Source organism: Choristoneura fumiferana, unplaced genomic scaffold (genome assembly GCF_025370935.1).
Source record: "Choristoneura fumiferana unplaced genomic scaffold, NRCan_CFum_1 Sck3bRy_12;HRSCAF=142_pilon, whole genome shotgun sequence".
Taxonomy (NCBI): Eukaryota; Metazoa; Arthropoda; class Insecta; order Lepidoptera; family Tortricidae; genus Choristoneura; species Choristoneura fumiferana.
The window spans coordinates 44,458-66,631 of NW_027412811.1; the positions used below are offsets into that span (position 1 = coordinate 44,458).

A 22,174-nucleotide genomic window follows, 5' to 3' on the forward strand; every position below is an offset into this window, starting at 1 on the left:
TACTACTAAGAAATACAAGGAAATATAATACAAATATTATAGGTCACTTTGTGTTAAACCGGGATTTTAGTTTACTTTTGCATCAAAAGATGTCACTATCTCGTCTCAAGGAAAAGCTGAATCACGCTGTTAAGATTTTTATATAAAAGGGCTGTCATCATATTAAGCTTTTCATTTCCTAAGCAACCGTGGTTTGATTAACTTGTGTGTTATACGTGTAAACAATATGCGTACCATTGATCATAAGTTATAACAAAACCGTGGTGATTTACTTGTATTTTTAGTACTTGTACTTGTGACAGTGACCCTAGATTGTATCGTTTGTTCTACCAGTTGAACTGGATGTGTGTATATATACTATCTTTTGCCCGCGGCTTCGCCCGCGTGGAATTCGGTTATCGCGCGCTGTTATCTCGGGAACTGTTTATTTTTCCGGGATAAAAAGTAGCCTATGTCACTCTGTGGCCCATAAACAATCTCTATGCCAAAAATCACGTCGATCTGTTGCTCCGTTGCGACGTGAAAGACGGAGAAACATACTAACACACACACTTTCGCATTTATAATATTAGTATGGATATATATGGTATTCAACTGTTTTATTTTGTCTGACTCTAATACATACATGATTGGGAATCGAACCTGATCAAAATCTCTGTAAGCAAGGTTACAAATTCTGCACATTTTTTCGTTATTTTTGATGATGTGAATCATAAGTGAAAAGAAACATATTTTACAAGATTTTATTCGACTTGCAATGTATGAGTATGTATGTATTATGTTTATAAACCAAAATGAGAATACAAATTTAAAGTACCGTTAGCTTATCACAGCAGTACTTATACTGATTACAGATTAGATGACAATGCAAGACAAGTATAGTCAACAAAAAGTATTGTGAGGAAAAATAAAAACTTACACAAATAAAAACCAAAAATTATATTTTTAAGAAAAAAATTTTGCTGACTGTACTTTTTCTCGACTGTACTTGCATTGTCAACTAAAAATACATTTCTGTATTAAGATATCATCATGTTCAAAATTACATTTCCGTGCTAAATCTAAGGTCTATTCTATTCTCTTCCATTAACCATTGAGGAGTTCCGTGATACTTCTATGCCTCTTTTTTATGGAAAAATGCATGTCCTTGGAAAAAACAGGTTATGCTCCTTCACTGGCTTTTTTTGCAACCAAAATAAAAACACCAACATGTGTTTACATCCACCTGAAAAAAAGATCAAAATTATTATAAATCCTTACTTATATTTAATATTATAAACGTGAAAGGAACTCTGTCTGTCTGACTGTTAACTTTTCATGCTTTAACCGCTGAACTGATTTAGCCGAAATTCATTATGGAGGTAGTTGGAGTCCCGAGGAAGAACATAGGCTACTTTTTATCTCACAGTTTTATCCCGAAAAAATACAGAGTACTCGCGGGAAAGCGATAAGCGAATTCTTCGTAGACAGAGTCGCGGGGCAACAGCTAATTATAATATAATGTTTCACTAACCACAGAAATTTTACTCTATCATAATATTTACCAGCCAATGCTGAACAACATCACCTGTCGCATCAATCACATTGTCAGTTGATATCTAAGTAAATGGTCACAATATAGGTAATATGTTTTTGTTATTCTGTGCTCTCGTACAACTTTGGTCCGGCAACATATTCAACTTTTGATGCCCTAAAATGTAATGTAAAAAAATAGACAAGAAACTGTATTGATATAATTTTGTACTTACGTTCATCCATTTTACCGCTACGGACAAGAGTGCTTTATCTCCTCTGATTTCGGCAACATTGTATACTTATCACTGGTGTCAAAATATTCTAGACTCATAGCCATGTGTGGCAAGTTCCTTGAATCTGCTCGCACAAATTCACTCATTTCGTATTGAAAGGTGAAGCCGCTAAAATAGAAAATATGGTCCAAAAGTCAAGCCAAGTGTCGTCGAGAATACAAGATAGCGTTGTCGAAGAAGCAGAGCCGAAATAGTCGTCGAAACTATACAATCGTGGTCCAATTATCATGCAAAGGTCGTGGAGAAATGCGGCAAATTTTAAAGTACTGAGTTTGTGCTGAGAGGTCTTTAAAAATTATCCAAAAAACACATTGATGGCACCAAATCGCAAAGTAAATAAAACGGTTTTAGGTTAGATTCTACTTGACAGTGACAGCAGTGACAGTTGACTTCGCTTTTTTTTTACTGTTTCTACTAAGTACTGAGCCCTCAACGGTTCTGCCATTTCAATCTCACAAACGTCATATCGACCACTTAAAAAAATATTTCTAATTAATAAGAGGAAATAAAAATAAAAGAGCTGCAGTTTCTCGATTATTAAGACGTCGACTATCGAAGAAAAATATATTTAGCACCTCTTTAAAAAACTTTACTTAGCCAATTGAACTAATGTTATGGTTTTTAAATGGCTTTTTATAGTTTTTTGTACGAGTTCTGAATACTTTTTGTACATTTTTTGGCCCGGAAATACGATTAAAATGGAAAATAAAATACAGCGGCGATAGGCGCCATTTTTAACTGTTGATTGTAATACCGTGGTATATCACGGTAATAGTTAAAGTGGTAGTTTTGGTTCTTCAAGCTTTATTTTTGGTATAAATTATCGTTTATATAATTTGTTACAGTTATTCCAATCTTGATCTATTCACGCTTTTAAAAAACTATTTCCGTGGTATGAAAAGTATTAACAAACTCTTAATTTTTAGCAAAAACTTCAATACTGAATTTGTAGTTTCTATAGAAACCGTTATTTTGCCAAGTTGTTTAAATATTGCGATGAAATTTTATATTTACTTACCAGTTATGTAATTTTGGTTATATGCCAAGGATGTAATAAGTATATTTGATTTGTAATTCAAACACAACTCTATCCTATAGTTTTTATAGGTCGGAATTAGATTTTACAATACTCCAAATTAAGCCAATTAACGATGGTATGATCGCATAACCCTCGGTAATAGAATGTTTGGGAATCTATTACCGACCCATTCAATTGTCTTTGGGTCGGTAATAGGTTCTTAAAGAAGTCCCTATTACCGAGTGACATTTTATTTTTCTGTTAAAATAATTCACATTTAGGGTACCGTAAGTGCAGATTTTTTTGATAAAGTTGTGACTTTTACTCAGCATGCATACATCAAACTATAACTGGTGGCATAAGCATAATAAAATACAATGGGCTGGATACACTATTCGAATCATACTTTAGTTTTTTATTTAAATTTTCTCAAAAAATATTTGATGTACAATATATTATACAGAACCAAAGCCATTACCCTTTTTTAATCCCTCGGTATTAAGTTCCAAAACATGTGTCGGGTTCCTTTTACCGATGGTAGAAAATTGCCGTTTTTTTATACCCTCGGTAATAGAAGCTCAATTCGCGGTAATGGAATCACAGCCTGTCCATTACCACGGTAATAGAAGATTTGGGTATTTTGATTTCAATAATTATTTTATCAAATACTAATAACTAAAACGAGCCCAAAAAGTTAAGACACTGAAAGTTCAATAAACGCTCTTAAATAAAAAAAATATTCTCGTTTGTTAAGGAGCTTTGATACCCTTAATTTTTGGGACTCATTTGAAAACTTCCTTAAGTACCACGGTAATAGGCGCCGTTACCTTATTACAAATATGTGTAGCTATGCTTACTAAAAATGCCATCTTAAGTATACTTAATCCTTACCTACCCTCCTAACTTACAATAAAGGACGTAAGGTGTCAAGAGTTCAATATGAAGAATTAGTCCTTTTGTGTTGGCAGGGTAGAATACACGTCGTATTGCTAAAATGTGGCTACCCGCAAAATATTGTATGTTTACCAAAGAACATCTGATGGATGGAAGAACAAAAAAAGTTTATATCTATAGCAATGTAATAAAAATAGGTTATTTCGGTAAACCGTAGAAGTTTTTATGTACCTACTATTATTGGCAGAATAGGTATCCTAAATAAATTAAATACTTCCCAAAGATACTATTCCACGCGGACGAAGTCGCGGGCAAAAGCTAGTAATTACATATTACATACGATTTAACAATCGAATGTTCAGAGACAAATCCTTTAAAAGGAAATATTTTAGTGTAAGTAAGTAATCTTTAACTAATAAGGTTTCAAATGATTAAAACAATAAACTTTAATTTATAAAACATTCAATTGTATTTATTTCCTAAAAACTCGAAAATCAATCATATTCTAATAATTTGTCGCTCGTACAAAGTCACATAATTTTCCGTGAAATCCGCCGTGAGTCCGCGAGCAAGCGCCAACTTGTCAATGGGCGCGCGAGAAATTGAGGTTCCTACCCTGCCTACTTCCTTTTGTAAATAAATAATGCTTTCTAAAAGTATCGCGATTAATACATGAAATAACTAATTCGTTCAAGTTTGTAGTCATATATTTATTGTAATTTAAAATAATAATGCTTTAAATACATAGACAGACACATTTTAAGTAGGTTTAAATAAAAATATATTAACTGTCTCTATTGTCCTGTATAATGCTTTTGTACGTAGTAAGCTGGAATACAATTCCATTGTTTGGGATCCTATGGAATCGAAATACAATTTGCTCATAGAGAGAGTCCAGCGAAAGTTTGCTCGGCACCTGTATAAGAGGCTATATGGTTATTTCCGTTTTTGTTTCCGTCGCTGTTTGTGTCAGGCATGGTTGGGTTGGACACCCTAAGCATAGGCGAAAGTTGCATTTGCTCGTACATTACTGTTCTTTGTTGCAAAATAGAGTCAATAATCCTCTGGTACTGCGGCAAATGACTCTATTCGTCCCGCAACGGTATGTACGGGCGGGAGTGCGCCGCCGCCATCACTTATTCGCAGCGTTGGCGGGGCTGAGGACTCGTAGAGCTAGGAACTGTCCAACGGCCAGGGCAATTGCGCTGCTAAATGAATTTTTGACTGAAATCCAGGATGCTGACGTGTTTGCCGATGGTTGGGGAGCACTTTTATCTAAAATAATGTTATTTTTAGCATAGTATTAAGTATTAACGAGCTAGGCGTTTTGGTGCAAACTGTAAGCCTGACTTCGTATTGAATAAATAAATAAATAAATAAATTAACGATTACATTTATTTACACATCTAAGCCATACCTACATACCCTATAGTACTAGGGTTTTGCGAAAGTCAGCCCTGTGTGTCTTACGCACACATTGACGCGTGTACAGACGTCGTCGTGCCTATGTAGATTCAAGGACGCGTATTTTGTATGGCGTGGCCGCCCTGTGGCGCCGTTGTACGTTCACGACGCCGTAACGTGCACCGCGCGGCACCGTGGCCCATCGGGCCGCCGCGCCATTTTACGTTGATGACGCCGCAATGTGGACATGTGGCCGGCAGGGCTACTACGAAACTCGAAGTTCGTATCGTACCGTCCCTCTCACTCTCGTATTAAATAATATAAGCGTCAGCGGGACGGTACGATACGAACTTCGATTTTCGAGTTTCGTAGTAGCCCAGCGGGCCCTTCAGTCCCAAAGTAAGCAAAGTTTATGCTATGGGTACCTAACCTACTAAGCATCGAATAAACAAACATTCAACATAATTTTAAACATTTAACATTATACATACATACTTAAATTAGTACATTACTGCAGAGGCCATGAAGTAAGGGATTGATGGACGAGTTCGGGGTAGACGGATAAAACGAGTCCAGCAATCCCTGTTCTGGCCGAGGTTTGTGTAGTGCTTTTCTCAAACAATGTGAGGAAATATTTCATTCATCCATCCATCCATCCAGCCATCCATCCATCCGTCCGTCCGTCCGAAGCGACGCCAAGCGATGCGAAGCGATGCGAATCGATGCGAAGCGATGCGAAGCGATGCGAAGCGATGCGAAGCGATGCGAAGCGATGCGAAGCGATGCGAAGCGATGCGAAGCGATGCGAAGCGATGCGAAGCGATGCGAAGCGATGCGAAGCGATGCGAAGCGATGCGAAGCGATGCGAAGCGATGCGAAGCGATGCGAAGCGATGCGAAGCGATGCGAAGCGATGCGAAGCGATGCGAAGCGATGCGAAGCGATGCGAAGCGATGCGAAGCGATGCGAAGCGATGCGAAGCGATGCGAAGCGATGCGATGCGAAGCGATGCGAAGCGATGCGAAGCGATGCGAAGCGATGCGAAGCGATGCGAAGCGATGCGAAGCGATGCGATGCGATGCGAAGCGATGCCATGCGAAACGATGCGATGCGATGCGATGGATGGATGGATGGATGGATGGATGAAAAATATTTCCTCACATTGTTTGAGAAAAGCACTATACAAGCCTCGGCCAGAACAGGGATTGCTGGACTCGTTCTATCCGGCCTCGTCTACGACTCGGCCGTCTACCCCGAACTCGTCCATCAATCCCTTACTTCATGGCCTCTGCAGTAATGTACTATTATGCACCCAAGACTCGAGAACAGATATTCGTATTTCTCATACAAATATCTACCCCTATAATTTCACCTCGATACCTCCACGCGTTCCTGAGAAAAAGCGTCTTAACAGAAAGACAGACGGACAGAAGGACAAAAAGTGATCCTACAAGGGTTCCGTTTTTCCTTTTGAGGTACGGAACCCTAAAAACGACGAGGAATGCGCGTATTGCGCGATTTGCGCGTGAATACTAGCTCGATAAATGAGGATAATCTGTCATTTAACGTTACCCAAGCTTACCGGTAATAGTAATATAATACCGTTAAAATGATTTAACGATACTTTTGAATTAACGTTAATTTAATGAATAGCTGATAACGTTACCATTTTTTATACCGGTAAAAAGTTGTATAAGTAACGGTAAATCGTTTAACGTTAATTATGATTTAACGTTAAATCTGTTGACAGTTGGTAACGTTACCATTTTTTAACGGTATTTGAAGCCCTGGATCAGAATGACGTTTTGTTTTTTTTTATTTACTTTTGCTATCAAGACATAAGTTAATTTCTCGTAGTGATGATATTCAAATTCAAAAGTTTAAGTTTTATTAGAACAAACATCATTTAAACTATAATTTAGAACTTATTAAGAATAATGGCACATAGTGTATTTTAATTAATAAATAGTGTAGCAATACCAGGCTAGGCGCAGTGGGCGCTTATTGACCTTATTGTTCAGTCAGTCATTCACTTTCACTCACTCATATTATATTTATGACAGTCCAGTCAATTGTATTATGTTTGTGATTGTGTGATTGTTAAAAGCTAAAGTCATTACTTTTTTATTCACTATTTAAGTGACCATAAAATCTTGTAAAAATGTCCTGTCGCAACGCTTCTCACGCTGGGAGTTGGTACACAGAAAATGGTAAGCCCATTTTTTCTGCTAAAATTATCCTTCTGATATAGAAAAGGTTAGTAAATAAACCACTCAGAGGTTTATATTATGGATAACAATAACAGTGTGTACATTTTTAAATGTAAGCTTGTGTACTTTTCGTAAAAGAATGTGTTTTTTTTCTCAAAGTATTGTAAATCCTCTTGTGAATGACTACGTAAGTCAAAAGTTCAGCGACCTTCTCTGAAGTCTTCCTCCTGTCTCTTTGTTTCAAAATCACGGCTCCGAAACTTGTTTTGTAACAGAAATGAATCGAAAAATGTACCCATTATTATCATACTTAATTTTAGTGTAAGAATAATGTGCGATAATACAAATATTTTTATAAAAGTGTCGTATTGTGATTAATTTTCGTTCAGAAATGTGCTGTGAATCGTCATGGTTCGACCGTCACGAGTCACGGCTAATTTTGATTGTATGATATTGGCTACGCCACGTATGCCCGCGGATGACAATGTGTTTAAAGAAAAAATTGTTCCTGCCGAGTAATAATAAATCTTAATAATAAATTTTGTAAAGGCGTTTTTGTTGTTTTATTCTAATAAAAAAAAAAAGGTTTCCGAACGAGTCGTAAATGTCCGTTGCCATGACACTTTTAAACGAACGTCAATCAATCGGCGTAAACAAACGTTCCTGTCCTGTGCCGTTTCTTGGCCGTTCCCAAAGATCTAAAATCATGGCGGAAAAACCGAAATTCGTGCCTGCAACGACTTCCAAAGCCTACAAAAGCCGTCCGTCGACAGTTAGCGTGCCATCATCGTCCCGCCGCGTCCCATCTACTGTGACAAAAGAACGAAATGCCCGTACGAAAACCAACAAAAATGTTTCTCTTATGGGCGATGGGGATTTGTCTATCAGGCAAGAGCCTTCTATGCCCGATTTTGATGCTGAGCACAAGCAAATAGCGTACGGAAAGCTGCTAAGATCAATGCTGGAAGACTGCATGCTGGACGAGAAGATTGAACGTGAAGAAACTCAGATCGACAAAGACATGGCGTTATTAGCTGATAGATTTCAGAAGACTATGTCGCAGTTAGACAAGACTAACAGAAGGCTGAAGGATATTTCATTCGTCGCGGAACAGGAGAGGTTAGTTATACTTATATAGTTTCTTTAGTGTGGGCGTAGTTTTCCGATACATATCGTGCCGGAAACCGTACAGAATATTGGGTATCGTACCGTTCCTCTCACTCTCGTTTTACATATTATTAGCATTGGCAGGATGGTATGAGACGAACTTAGATTTTCGAATTTCATTGTAGCCCCCCTGTTACAATGGCAGGCGAGAACACAAACATTGAAGAAGTATATTTCCTATTAAATATAATGACCCGGATAACTCACGTCTTAAATCGAGTTTAGCTCGACATGTTTCGGGCTAATCCGTAGCCCTTCGTCTTCGGAGCAATGCGACTCAGCGGCTGCTGCAACACGCGCACTGCGCGCCGCCGCTCTGCTCGCGCAACTCAAAGTATATTTCCTTTTTTTTTCACTCCGATATTTTAACGAGACCTTAGCACACCAAATGTGACTATGTCAGCCTCATGGGGAGCCTCAGATATATACATCACACTACAGACAGATATTACTCCTCCCTTGCACTGAAACCACATCTCTGGATGCAAAGGCCCGTTCAATGAATCTGTAAATTCGTGTTGCTTCTTCTGAAAGCGGTCGACTGAGAATTACATTTACACCTAAAAGCCCATACCATCCAAATACCGGTCTCTGATGTCCTTATTCTGATCACATTCCAGAAGAAAATGAATAAGGTCTTCAGTCTTATTACAACCTATACACAAAGGTGATTGTACAACTCTCATCAAATGCAAAAAAACAATTAAGTGGAATGTGACCAGATCAAACTCATAGTGCTGACACAAGAAGGCCCCTGGAAAGGCCGGCACAATCAAACCAGGGAACTTTAAATACCTTATTCTGCATGGTATCATACCAAATGCCCTTTGTCAATGATGCTGTACTAAAAAGTTCCTGCCATAAAGAAAAGCACTCCTCCTTAGCCAATTGCACTAATTTAGTACCATGTGGCTTAGAAACACAATCAATCCTCCCTGTGACAGCCAGGCTAGCCAATCTATCTGCCTGCTCATTACCAGCTACCCCAACATGAGATGGAATCCATTGCAAAACAATTTGGGTGTGGTTACATTGCAAGATAAACAACATATTTCATTTTAGAACACCTTTTTTTTAAAATTAATTATAGCTTTTTTCCGCATTAGTGGTCTCCAAAGCTAAAACACTCCTCCATCTTTTTCTACTATTCTTTGTCTGTAACAGTAATCATCTATTCTTTTCCTACTGTTTTTAAGAAGTCATCAATCCATCTTTCTGTTTGCTTTCTAACACTTTTTCATACTTGGTCATGCCGTTTTGTTGTTTCGAGAGTACATCTTTCTCCTTATATCTTGCTATAGGTCCTGCCCATCTCCAATTCAGTTTTACGCGATATTGAAGATATTATGTTATTTTGCAGGTGGTAGGACCTTGTGCAAGGTCCGCCTGGATTGCTACCACCATCTTGCTCGCTAATCCTACCGTGAAGCAGCAGTGCTTGCACTGTTGTGTTTCGGCATGGAGAGTAAGACAGCCGGTGAAATTACTGGCACTTGAGGTATCCCATCTTAGGCCTCTAGGTTGGCAGCGCATCTGCAATACCCCTGGTGTTGCAGATGTTTATGGGCGGTGGTGATCTCTTACCATCAGGATACCCAGTTGCTTGTTTGCCATTGTCGAATAAAAAAAAAAACCTTGTTTTCTTGAGAATGTTTGGGTCAAAAAATTTTTCGTGTTATCCTGTCCAGTAACTCAGGAGACATTGGTGATACTTTGTTAGAAAAATGTTTGCAATTTATACTTTTAGCACACTTATGAGATAAGCCATAAAAAATGTCACAATTTAGAAAAAAAAGAAAGAAAGAGAATACATTACATACATACAACACAAGACACAACAATAGTATTAAGAACAAATAGACAACACGTAGGAAAGTATGTGTCATTGCGGTTGTGAATCGGACACTGGCTCAGCATAATGCTGAAGCGTTAATAATAAACATCTCAGCGCTGATTTTCAACCAGCACCGTTGGTTACCCTCAGACCACTACAAAGATATACTACACAGTTTTATTACTATACATAAGAATTACATAAATAGATAATTTGTAAACTAATTTCTATCTTTTAGTGGATTTGTACCCTATAAAATTATACATTAATAGGTAACCCTGGAGACATTACCAAGGCAACAAAAAGCTGATTGACCTATTTAGTTTCTAGTTTTCTGTATTCTTTTCAGTCTCAAGATATTTCTTTCCATTGCGTGTTAACATGATCAATTTTCATTAATATAGTTTTGTATTTCAGATTACTTGAACTCCGAAGGCAGGACTGCTCAAACATTTTCGAAGCAACAGACAAAGCAACGCACAAGACATCCTCAAAGATCTACAGACAACGGAGCAAGCCAACTTAGACAAGCTTACAACCAAAAATGTAGATTTTGGCTACGACAAGAACAACGGATACTCGCAGTTGCTAGATGCTGTCAATGATGCTATTGAGGGGCTTGATAATATCAAGAAGCATTCAAAGCTAGATGCTGACAAATTCAAAGAGTATGAAAAGTCCAAGACGTCATTGGAGCAACTGGAACTGAATAAATTAGACTTGGATGCTTTGAAGACGGAGTTTGAGGTTAAATTCCCAAAGTTCAGCGAGAAATTGCTGAAGGAGGCCTCGGAGAAGTTTGCTAAGATGATTGAGGATGATGATGATGATGATTGATTTATTTTTGGGCTTTTATTTTTAACATGGAGCTAATAAAAAGTAAAGACTATTTTGAGAGCAACAAAGTGAGATGTAATGTAGGTTGTAATTCTGGTACTATCTACTATATGATCACTTAGTTGTTTTATGGAATTTTATCTTGCCTTTTAAACGCCACAACTGGCCAGACGAAAAATTTTTTTTTAATCGTTCCTCACCCACACACACGCACACACACAAATATCACGCCTGTATTCCCAAATGGGGTAGGCAGTGCACACAAAATGTTACCACTTTGGAGCCACTTTTAGCAATTTTAGGTTTAGTTTTCTGGTTTTTCTGTGCATCTATATTTCAGTTTGTATTTTCGATATAGGTTTTACGGGATGACCGTAAAAGTAACAAAAAATTTGGAATTGAAATAAAAAATACAAAAAGATTCCAAAAAACCAATCTCAAAACCATTCCATTGAGAGTTAAACCATCACCGGTGTGAGATTTGCCAGAAGGTGGAAGACTTGTCCCATTTGTTGTTGGAATGAGTTCGGAACTCAGACGTGAGAAGAAGAGTTCTTGGAGGTGTGTGTCCCATGCACAAAGGCCAGGTCAATTGTTGGCTCTCAGGGTCTGAGATGTGGCGCAGTGCAGGATGACGTGGAAACAGGGTAACGGAGGCAGTGGCTGCATAAATAACACACTTCGTTCATTCAACGCTGTATTCTTCATAGATACAACAAATGAATATGATTTATAATATCGAATTATAACAGGAAATAAATGGATTAAATCAAGAACACGTACGAGAGCGATCGATGTCAAAAAGGAAGGAACACAAACAGAGCCAGAGACAAACGCTAGTGTTGTCAGTTGTCAAACAACATGCAATAACCATAGACAAGCTTATAAGAATGGTTTACACATTTCTAACAGGGTCAACATTTGACAAAGCCATTTGCAATATACCACTTCTTTGATATGTTCCTTGTGTAAGGAAATGAGCGAGCACACTCAATAGAATAAGAGAAAAAATCGTTCCATAGGCGCCACGAAATGCCGACTTGGCGCCCATGGCACGATTTTCAGCTGTCGCGTTTTGCCGACTGTGGCGTTCAAAAGGTTAATTTTTTTATAGTCTGAATTACACACACACAAAGAATTGTCGCTGTTTTGACACATTTAGTGCCTAGAACCCATCAGTCAGGTTCACTGTTTGTAGGCTAGTTTTCGCTACAACGCAAAAAAAAAATTGTTACCATATTATGTAGTGTTAAATAAAACCTGGCACGATACTGGTGATTTGTAAAATATTTATTTATTATAGCAACAGAAATTGGCATATGTATTTTTTAATGCAAAATATTATTTATATTTGTAGTACTGTTACTGTTAACATATTTGCATTTAGTTAGGATTAAATATGCAATACGATATTTGACCATTTTGTAAATTATTATTTGTTTTATAAATTAAAAGTACATAATGCCTTTATCGAATAGAGAAACAATTTTTAAGCTACCTTTACAAATAACAAAGTTATAAAGGTTTGAAATTCAAGATTAGACAGAGAAAGACATACTGGCATGTGACGTCACACGCCAGTAGCGCCATACTTGCTGCATAGAGAAAAGCGTTTGAGAAAGAGACAGGTATATATATTTTTAAAAATTCACTATAAATCCAATTTTCAACCGATTTAAGTTTTCTCTTCGCTAAACACTGTCTGTATATCTATATTTTCATAATAATATTAAGATATGGCAAATTCAGGAGTTGTCAAATACCGTATTAGTAAAACTACATTACAAATTATGTATTTTAATTGGATGTCACAAAATGATGCCTACTTGATATATTTTTAGGATAATAAAAGTCTTCTGGAATGTTTTAAATCTTTGAAATTTAAACCCTGCTAGGTACCTATTTTGTCCTAAAAAATTTAATTTGGAATTTAATAATATATTGAATAAGCGTTAGTTTTCGGAGGTCCATATCAATGAACTGAAACAATTACTTTGAGTTCATTTGAAATTACTGTCCGACAGCTATTAAATTTCATCGAAATCTGTCCAGTAATTTTAACTCGCATAGAAATTTTCGCATTTAAGTATAATATTAGTATAAGATTTAAGACTTTACTTTATTTAAATATATTGTAAACTATTGTTTACCCGCGGCATCGTACGCGTACCTAAACCATAAATAGATCAACCAGTTGAATTGGAATTCCGAGATTTTACAAAATTCCCGTGGGAATTACGATTACTTCCCAGTTTGCCGGATTCTTCATGGTCTTTATTGACTCTAAGCCAGCGGTTGTTATTACGAGATTTTATCCCTATCCCGTGGGAATATCTGGATAGAAAGTAGTCTGTGTTATTACAGATGTCCAGCTATCTACATACCAAATTGTAGATAGCTGAAATCATTGAAAAAACTAAAAGAAACGCTGGAAGTCGGGAATCAAACCTTAGACCTATGTCTAACGCGTTGACGTTCGCAACAGTATTCGCCGTCTCTTTCTACCCTCGTCTTATACCGTGTGGCAGAAAGAAGTAGTGAAAACGATTGTGATTCCAGAGGGCGTATTGTCTAAAGCCGAGTTTAGACTTGCAAGAAAAATCGTGCAAGTTGCATTACATTGCGAGGCCGTAAAGCCAACGAGTTTGTAGTGGTCAATCGAGCGCCGCAATGTAATGCAACTTGCACGATTTTTCTTGCAAGTCTAAACTCTGCTTAATGTTTCTGACGCTCACGATCACAGTCAAATTATAGTTTTTAGATGCAATACGGCCTGTGCTGGGCTACTAGGAAACTCGAAACTCGGAAGTTCGTGTCGTGCGATCCCTCGACACTTATACTATTTAATACGAGAGCGAGAAGGACGGTACGATACGAACTTCGAGTTTCAAGTTTCGTAGTAGCCCAGCTGGTGTGTTAGAGTTAGACAATAAGGCCTCTGGACTCCTAGCGCCATCTAGAGAGCAACAATAGAAACTCCGACCATGTTCTTCATCGCGCTATCGAAGTTTCACAACTCGGCCGCATATATACAAGTTCCGACGCTCGTCCTTCTTACTTCTGTCCCCATGCATTACACCTGTCTGGACAGAGATCTCTCTATGATTGGTTTTGGAGTCTTTTTGTATTTTTTGTTTCAACTACAAATTTGTCATCTCTTCACATCTCACACATCTCTTTGTCTGGGTGTGCGGTTGGTTCCGAAAGAGTGTGACGTCTCTCGATGAGAGCGGAACATAGATGTCGCTAGTGCTGCTGCATAAGTAGCGTAGTGGAAATAAGCAACCTACGATATGTATGCATAGGAAAGATTCGTGTCTAGATTCCTGTCCAGCGGTGGTGTAGGGGTTATAGCACGCAGCACGGATTGCTGAGGATGAGGAGGAGGTTCGATTCCCAGCGCTGGTCTCTTTTTCTGGTTTTCTGTGCATCCATGTCTCAGTTTGTATTTTCGATAGAGATCTATCTATTGGAGCCTCCCCCTCAATGTAAAACTTGATTTCAGGTAGCGAACTGTCGCGGCAGCTGGAGCTATGGCTGTCGAAAGCGGATCTCACCCATGGGCCCGCACGTGCCATCATTGCCCCGTAAGTACAGAACCCTTCAATTAGGGCTACTTGCACTCAGCTAAAACTCGCAGAAGCTCTAACATTTTATTATGATTGTATTTTTTATTTTAGTAAGCCATACATGGCCAGAGACCGTATTGCTTAACGTTTCTGACGCACGCAATCACAATCAAAAGACAGATTGCGCATACGAAAACTGTCATTTGATTGCGACCGCGAGCGTCAGAAACTTTAGGCACTATAGGCGCTTACAGCCTCAGATTTTATCGTGTAGGTACAGTCTTCAAAACTTAAGTTTCAATAAAGCTTCAGCTAAAACTTTATTTCGAATTCGAAACAAATGACTGACAGTGACAGCTATAGTTTTTTTTTAATTCAAGCAATCTAGGCTTGAGTCGATTTTGATTCTCAAATCGATTGTAATGTTCGAGATTCAAAAAATGTATGGAACAATAATTTTATTATTGAATGAATACAAATCGACTAATTCGATTATCGCAACCAAACATTATTTTTTTTAAGAAGATGTACGTTTGATTTAATTAAAGTGTCGCTTACCGATACTTTAATAATATAAACATTAAGATGCAACCACAGACAGATAGAAGTTTTTTTTAATACAAGTCATTTGCTTATCATCTTTGAACATAATAAGTATTGTAAGGAAGTTATGATATGGATGTGGATAAAAGACACTCGAAGTATAGCCACCTTCGCTCACCTCGGGTGGCTAAACATCTGTCAATATGGCTTGTTTTAGGCCCTTCTTGAACAAACTACTATTATTTTATTTGTTCACAGGCACGCAGGTTACTCTTACTGCGGCGCGTGCGCCGCGTTCGCCTACCGACAAGTCAGCCCCGTGGTGGTGTAAGTAAATAAAATTTCATTTTTGAAAAAAAAGAGCATAATTTATTTATTTAAAACTCAACGAAAGCAATGACTTTGGGCTTTAAGGCGACTCGACCAAAAAATAGGGGACGATGATGTTGATGGTTGCGATGTTCTGTCCTCAGCAAACGTATATTCATCCTGGGCCCCTCCCACCACGTGCGGCTGGGGGCTGCGCGCTGTCCTCGCTCGACAAGTACCAGACACCGCTGTATGACCTAACCATAGACAAACAAGGTGAGTGACATAGATCATAAAGACTGTCCACGATAAAATCCGGGCATGCCTGATCTGGTGTATCTTTGTAATGCTAATTTTCAAGCAGCACTTTTTTGTAATAGTCAGTGGTTATGAAACTACATAATAAAAATACAATCACAATAAAATGTTAGAGCGTCTGTGAGTTTTAGCTTTATGTATTTCACTGTGCCTAAATTACTTTGTACAGCGTTTTTTGATAATCTTCACTCGTTTCAACTTCAATGCCACAATACGGTATTTGACAACTCCTGATTTTGCCATATCTTAATATTATTATGAAAATATAGATATACAGATACCCCCTTATTCATAAACGACAATCAAACCTATTTTAGTTAAAATGCCGCTAAAATTCGTTTGTCCTTATCTGTCACTTCGACATTTGTATTTGTTAGAAAGGGACAAAGCATTTGAAAATTGGATTTATAGTGATTTTTTGAAAAATCTATGTACCTGTCTCTTTCTCAAACGCTTTTTTCTACGCAGCAAGTATGGCGGTACTGGCGTGTGACGTCACATGCCAGTATGTCTTTCTCTGTCTAATCTTGAATTTCAAACCTTTATAACTTTGTTATTTGTAAAGGTAGCTTAAAAATTGTTTTTCTATTCGATAACAGGCATTGTGTAGTTTTAATTTATAAAACATATACAAAATAGTCAAATACCGTATTGTATTTATATTTTCACAAGCTGTTTTACGCTCATTAGGATATTATCTTTCCAATAAAAATCATGATGTAACTGTTTTCTACTTGGGGGAGTCGGGAAAACTTTCTAATCCAAGCACCAAAAGTAGTTTTTATATGGGAGGCATTTTTCTGTCAAAAAGGCAAATTCACCAAAGTTAAAACACTTCCAAACTACCTCAATCTGAAGTCAATTCGAAAAATATTAGCTGTCGTGAAAAGACAATGTTATAAGCTATAAAGTGGATTGTCCAATTATAAAAAAAAATATAAACTTTACATAAAAACCTAGAAAAGACCGTCAGAAGACGCTGTACAAAATAATTTAGGCACAGTCTAATATATAAAGCTAAAACTCACAGACGCCCTAACTTTTTATTATGATTATATTTTTATTATGTAGTTTCATAACCACTAATTACTTTAAAAAAAGTGCTGCTTGAAAATTAGCATTCATTACAAAGATACACCAGATCAGGCATGCCCGGATTTTATCGTGTACAGATAGTTCAACTCAGTTGTGCGCGCGGCCCTATGTGTGCGTGCGCTTGTAAATATACAACTTTCACGTGACGCGGCAGTCGTCGTCCGAGCAAGACGTGTTCTTATCGCTTTACCCACACATAGGGCCGCGCGCACAACTGAGTTGAACTATCTGTAGACACTTTAAAGGTCGCGGGTGAGCAAAGAAATTATTTTAGTTCATTGTGATATGGACGTCCGCAAAGTAACGATTCAATAAATTAGATTTAAGGAATCTGACAGTCGAACACGATTGTTTCAGTATACGCTGAGCTGGAAGCTACGCGGCAGTTCGAGTGGATGGACGTACAGACAGATGAAGACGAGCATTCTATAGAGATGCACCTGCCGTACATAGCCAAAGTAATGGAAGAGTAAGTAAGAATAAGAATGAGAATGAGAATAAGAATAAGAATATGAATAAGAATAATAAGAATGAGAATATGAATATAAATAAGAATATGAATATGAATAAGAATATGAAGAAGAGAAGAATAAGAATGAATTGCTTTTTTAAAAACAATCTTGACAAGTCTTTTTATTTAGAGTTAACTGAAACAAGTACGAAACAAACCATTGATCAACCGTAAATCTGCTTATCGCTATTCTTCTTACTTCCTACCGACTACTCGGCGAAACGAATAATAAGCGTGACGAAATTATACCAAACGTTGCTCGGCCAAAAGAAAAATTGGACTCGGTGAAACGACAGGTCCCCAGGGTGTCCACTTTCTGGAAAGTCAGGGAAAAGTCAGGGAAGTTCAAGGTGGTCAGGGAAAATCAGGGAAATTTGCTAGAAATCCAAAAAGTCAGGGAAAAAACTCGTACTTTCCCAATACGAAACATTTTTGTTCAGGTTTGGAGTGATCTACATTATGACAAATACATTTTCGGTCATATAATTTGATTACTACTTGATATAACAGCTTGTTTTACGAAAAGTGTTTTATGTATGATGGTAAGAGTGTATAATACTCTACGCATAGAAATAAGGAACTTTGACATGCCTGAGTGTAAATATAAATTACGTAATTTTGAACATGAAACTACCGTGAGACTCACTCATATTAAATATAATGACCCGGATAACTCACGTCTTAAATCGAGTTAGTGCGCGTGTTGCAGCAGCCGCTGAGTCGCGTTGCTCCGAAGACGAAGGGCTACGGATTAGCCCGAAACATGTCGAGCTAAACTCGATTTAAGACGTGAGTTATCCGGGTCATTATATTTAATATAAATTACGTACTTAATTTTTGTTTAGATAAGTGTTATTATAACATTAATAATTATTTTGATCCAATAAATGAATAACTTTAAATTAATCTTACTTCAGCAATAATAAATAAGTAATGTACTTCTGAGTTTGACATAATATAGTATTCTAATGTTATTTAATATGGTACAAATCAATAGTTTATTAGTAAAATTTGCATGCTTGTTTAAGTAAAATGTACGCACTCAAAAACGCTTCTCCAACTGTATTTACTACTACATTTTCGCAAATAAATATATTCATATTCTTATATTTTACGTGTTCATGGCCATATTTTAATATATATAGTTTGATATTGGCACCATGAAAATAGTCAACGAAAAAGTGAGCATGTTATGTGTGCAGTGGATTCCCATCATCGGGTCTGGCTTAGTATCTCGGACAGTAGAAAAAATCATATAACCTGCTTTGAAATGTACATGATTGGTCAGGGAAATTTAGAAATGTGGTCAGGGAAAGTCAGGGTTTTTTTTAGGATTTTTAGTAAACTGTCACCGTTTTATAACTATTTACTATTATATTGTTTCAGATATGAAACCGGTTTTACGATTATACCCATTCTCGTAGGATCGCTGTCTCCCGATAAAGAAGCAAAGTAAGTCTTAACATCTGTAAGTTGGTGTATGTATGTGATGGTATTCCTCTTTTGATTTTTTCTTGTAATTTTTTTTTTTTAGATATGGCGCAATTCTAGCCCCCTACCTAGCAGACCCTCAGAACTTGTTCGTGATATCATCCGATTTCTGCCACTGGGGTAGCCGCTTCCGTTACACGTGGCGAGACTCGTCCCGCGGCGCTCTGCACCAGAGCATCGAGTGGCTCGACCGACAGGTGACTCGTTCATTCATTCACCCATTCACACACTGGGTCAGCCGCTTCCGCTACACGTGGCGGACTCATCCCGTTGAGCATTGCATCTGAGCATTGAGTGGCTCGACCGACAGGTGACTTGTTCATTCATTCACCCATTCACACACTGGGGCAGCCGCTTCCGCTACACGTGGCGGGACTCGTCCCGCGGCGCTCTGCACCAGAGCATCGAGTGGCTCGACCGACCGGCGACTCGTTCATTCATTCACCCATTCACTCACTGGTTCAGCCGCTTCCGCTACACGTGGCGGGACTCGTCCCGCGGCGCTCTGCACCAGAGCATCGAGTGGCTCGACCGACAGGTGACTCGTTCATTCATTCACCCATTCACTCACTGGGGCAGTCGCTTCGCTACACGTGGCGGGACTCGTTCCGCGGCGCTCTGCACCAGAGCATCGAGTGGCTCGACCGACAGGTGACTCGTTCATTCATTCACCCATTCACTCACTGGGTCAGCCGCATTCGCTAAATGCGGTGGTACTCATCGCGCGGCGCCCTGCACAAGAGTATAGAGTGGCTCGACCGACAGGCGACTCGTTCGTTCATTCACCCATTCACTCACTAAAATCTGGCCCTTAAATGTATGCAGTAATAGGTAATTTTGTATGGAGAGTGGGCCAAACTTTGTGCCGCTGAATATACCTCAGAACTTGTCCATAATAAGTATTGTATTGTTACAGGGCATGGACATAATAGAAACCATGGATCCTCGCTCCTTCACAAATTATCTTAACAAATATGGCAACACCATATGCGGCCGCCATCCCATCGGAGTGTTGCTACAGGTACATCTTTGCACTACATTTTTACAGCCTGAAAAACATTTTTAAGCTACCTTTACATATTCATTCATTCAAATTCATTAGACAGATAAAGACATACATATGACGTCACATGCAAGTATATATACCTAGTGCCATCCACGAAGACGCGTGATTTTGTCAAAATTAGACATTAATGACATTGTAATAAGAACCACGGCACGCGTCATCGTGAATGACTCTACCTATACAGCTGCTGTACAATCAAGTGCAAAGTTATCAACACGGTTAAAGTTACAAAAATATGTATGTACACAACTTTATGCACTAACGTTAACGTCGTGTATATGTCGGCGGCCGATCGTAAAATCCGCCAGATCACGAAATTCCTAGGCACATCGTAAAATGGCGCCATTTCATGAACTGGCTAAGGGTCATCCGGCATGTCGTTCAAAACTCACCGCTTAACGATTTGCCTATTGAAGGTTAGGCAGATCGTGTAATTCCTAGGCATATCGCTTCGCTCGCTCGGCTCGTGCGTTGTGGTCACAATTCATACTAACAACTCCTTGCTTCGCTCGTCGTACCTAATTTTTTTCTTTTTTTCGGCATATCACGCACGGTATCGAGCTAGGAATATCGACGAATGCGTTGCTCTAATCGATCTGCCGTATTGTTTCTCAGGCACATCGTGATATGCCTGGACAACTTTTAGGCATATCATGAAATGGCGCCATTTCACGATATGCCTAGGAATTTCGTGATCTGGCGGATTTTACGATCGGCCGCCGACATATACATACTTTTGCTACTTTTGCCATGTCGATATCTTTGCATTTGACTGTACAGAGAAAATCGTTTTTGAAAAAGAAAGGAAATACATTTTACAAAAAAATCACCTAATTTTCAACCTAATTTATTTTTTCTTCGCTGAACGTTGGTTGCTTATCTAGTTTTTTTTTTTTTTGCCATAAAGTAATTTATTTCTGAAATAGTAATTTCTTCAGAGTTGATATTAAAGTAACCTAACCTAACCTACTGCATTCTATATGATGACATTTAAAAAAAAAACCTGAAAACAGCACGGTTCTATATATTTTATGGCAAACGTTGGTATGGCAAGTGAAATTCGGGCAAGTAAAGATGTTTTATGATCTCCTCCTTAGTGTTAATAATTTCTTGAAAAAAAATGATTCTTGTCAATTTCACGACGAGACACTTCTTTGGGAAATAATAATTTATAATATTAGTGGGATATGTATTTTTCTTTCAGGCTATATCAAAACTGCAGAGCTCCAGCAACGCTCCTCAGATGTCGATGAAATTCCTCAAATACGCCCAGTCTTCGCAATGTATGACGCCCCAGGACTCCTCAGTGTCCTACGCTAGTGCCTCTCTAGTTTTCGAATAGATTTGTATGAGAAATGTATGGAAAATACTACAGAATAGCGTGAAGGTTGATCGTGTATGCTCTACTTTTATGCTACTGCAAATTATACATATGTATCATTCAAGAATTAAGTCAGATTCTGATGCAGAAAAAAATGATTAGACATCTAGTTAAAAGACACGAATTATAGATAAATGTGTTATTGATTCGATCCAGTGAGTTTTGATAAAATCGGTTTGTTTACACTTTTAATAAATTGGATAGGCATAACGTATATTAGGAGTTTAGCTTGACGTGTTTCGGACTAATTCGTTGTCCTTCCTCTAGAGGTGCGTAGGAGTACACCCCATGGCGGCTGCTAAAAACAACAACAATGAAAAAAAAACAATGATTAAATTAGGTACTTAAACTCTCTTCAATTAAGGTTACAGCTCATTAGAGCCTCGACTTTCGGCGTCCACTCGTTGTCGACTGGTATTCAACGGGTGGACGCCGCGTAGTCAACTTGTGGACCTCGCGTGGTCCACGAATTTCCTAGTAGTCAGTATGGCGGCGAGCAGCGGGCTGTCACCGAGTGGTCCACTCGCCGTCCGCGCGTGGCAACCGCGCGAGTGAGGCGATCCGGTGACGCAAGGAGTTGATGTAGTGAGCGCATGCCCATACAAATTCATATGAACAATCGAGGCGAGGCGGTGCTGGTCGGGTGCCGGGTGGCTGTAATGAGCTGTGACCTTAATTCAGTAGAACATCCACGTCAATTTCCACGGCAATCCTGTATGA

At 38.4% G+C, this 22,174-nt stretch overlaps 1 protein-coding gene, 1 long non-coding RNA gene and 1 pseudogene across 2 annotated transcripts; 2 read left to right on the forward strand and 1 right to left on the reverse strand.

The window, feature by feature from the left end:
- Positions 1 to 448: 448 nt before the first annotated feature.
- Positions 449 to 2,408, reverse strand: LOC141444998 (uncharacterized). The gene is made up of 2 exons (XR_012453262.1): positions 1,749 to 2,408; positions 449 to 1,225 (listed from the first exon to the last, which is right to left on the reverse strand). It is a non-coding gene; the product is annotated as an uncharacterized lncRNA (long non-coding RNA).
- A 4,616-nt stretch (positions 2,409 to 7,024) lies between these two features.
- Positions 7,025 to 22,152, forward strand: LOC141445003 (protein MEMO1-like). The gene is given in 10 exon segments (XM_074110781.1): positions 7,025 to 7,333; positions 14,677 to 14,758; positions 15,542 to 15,610; positions 15,757 to 15,797; positions 15,800 to 15,868; positions 17,363 to 17,474; positions 18,903 to 18,968; positions 19,051 to 19,204; positions 19,924 to 20,028; positions 21,278 to 22,152. Coding segments are annotated over 10 exon segments (885 nt in total). The 5' UTR covers positions 7,025 to 7,284; the 3' UTR covers positions 21,416 to 22,152.
- LOC141445002 (uncharacterized) lies at positions 7,885 to 12,633 on the forward strand (annotated as a pseudogene).
- Positions 22,153 to 22,174: the final 22 nt, after the last annotated feature.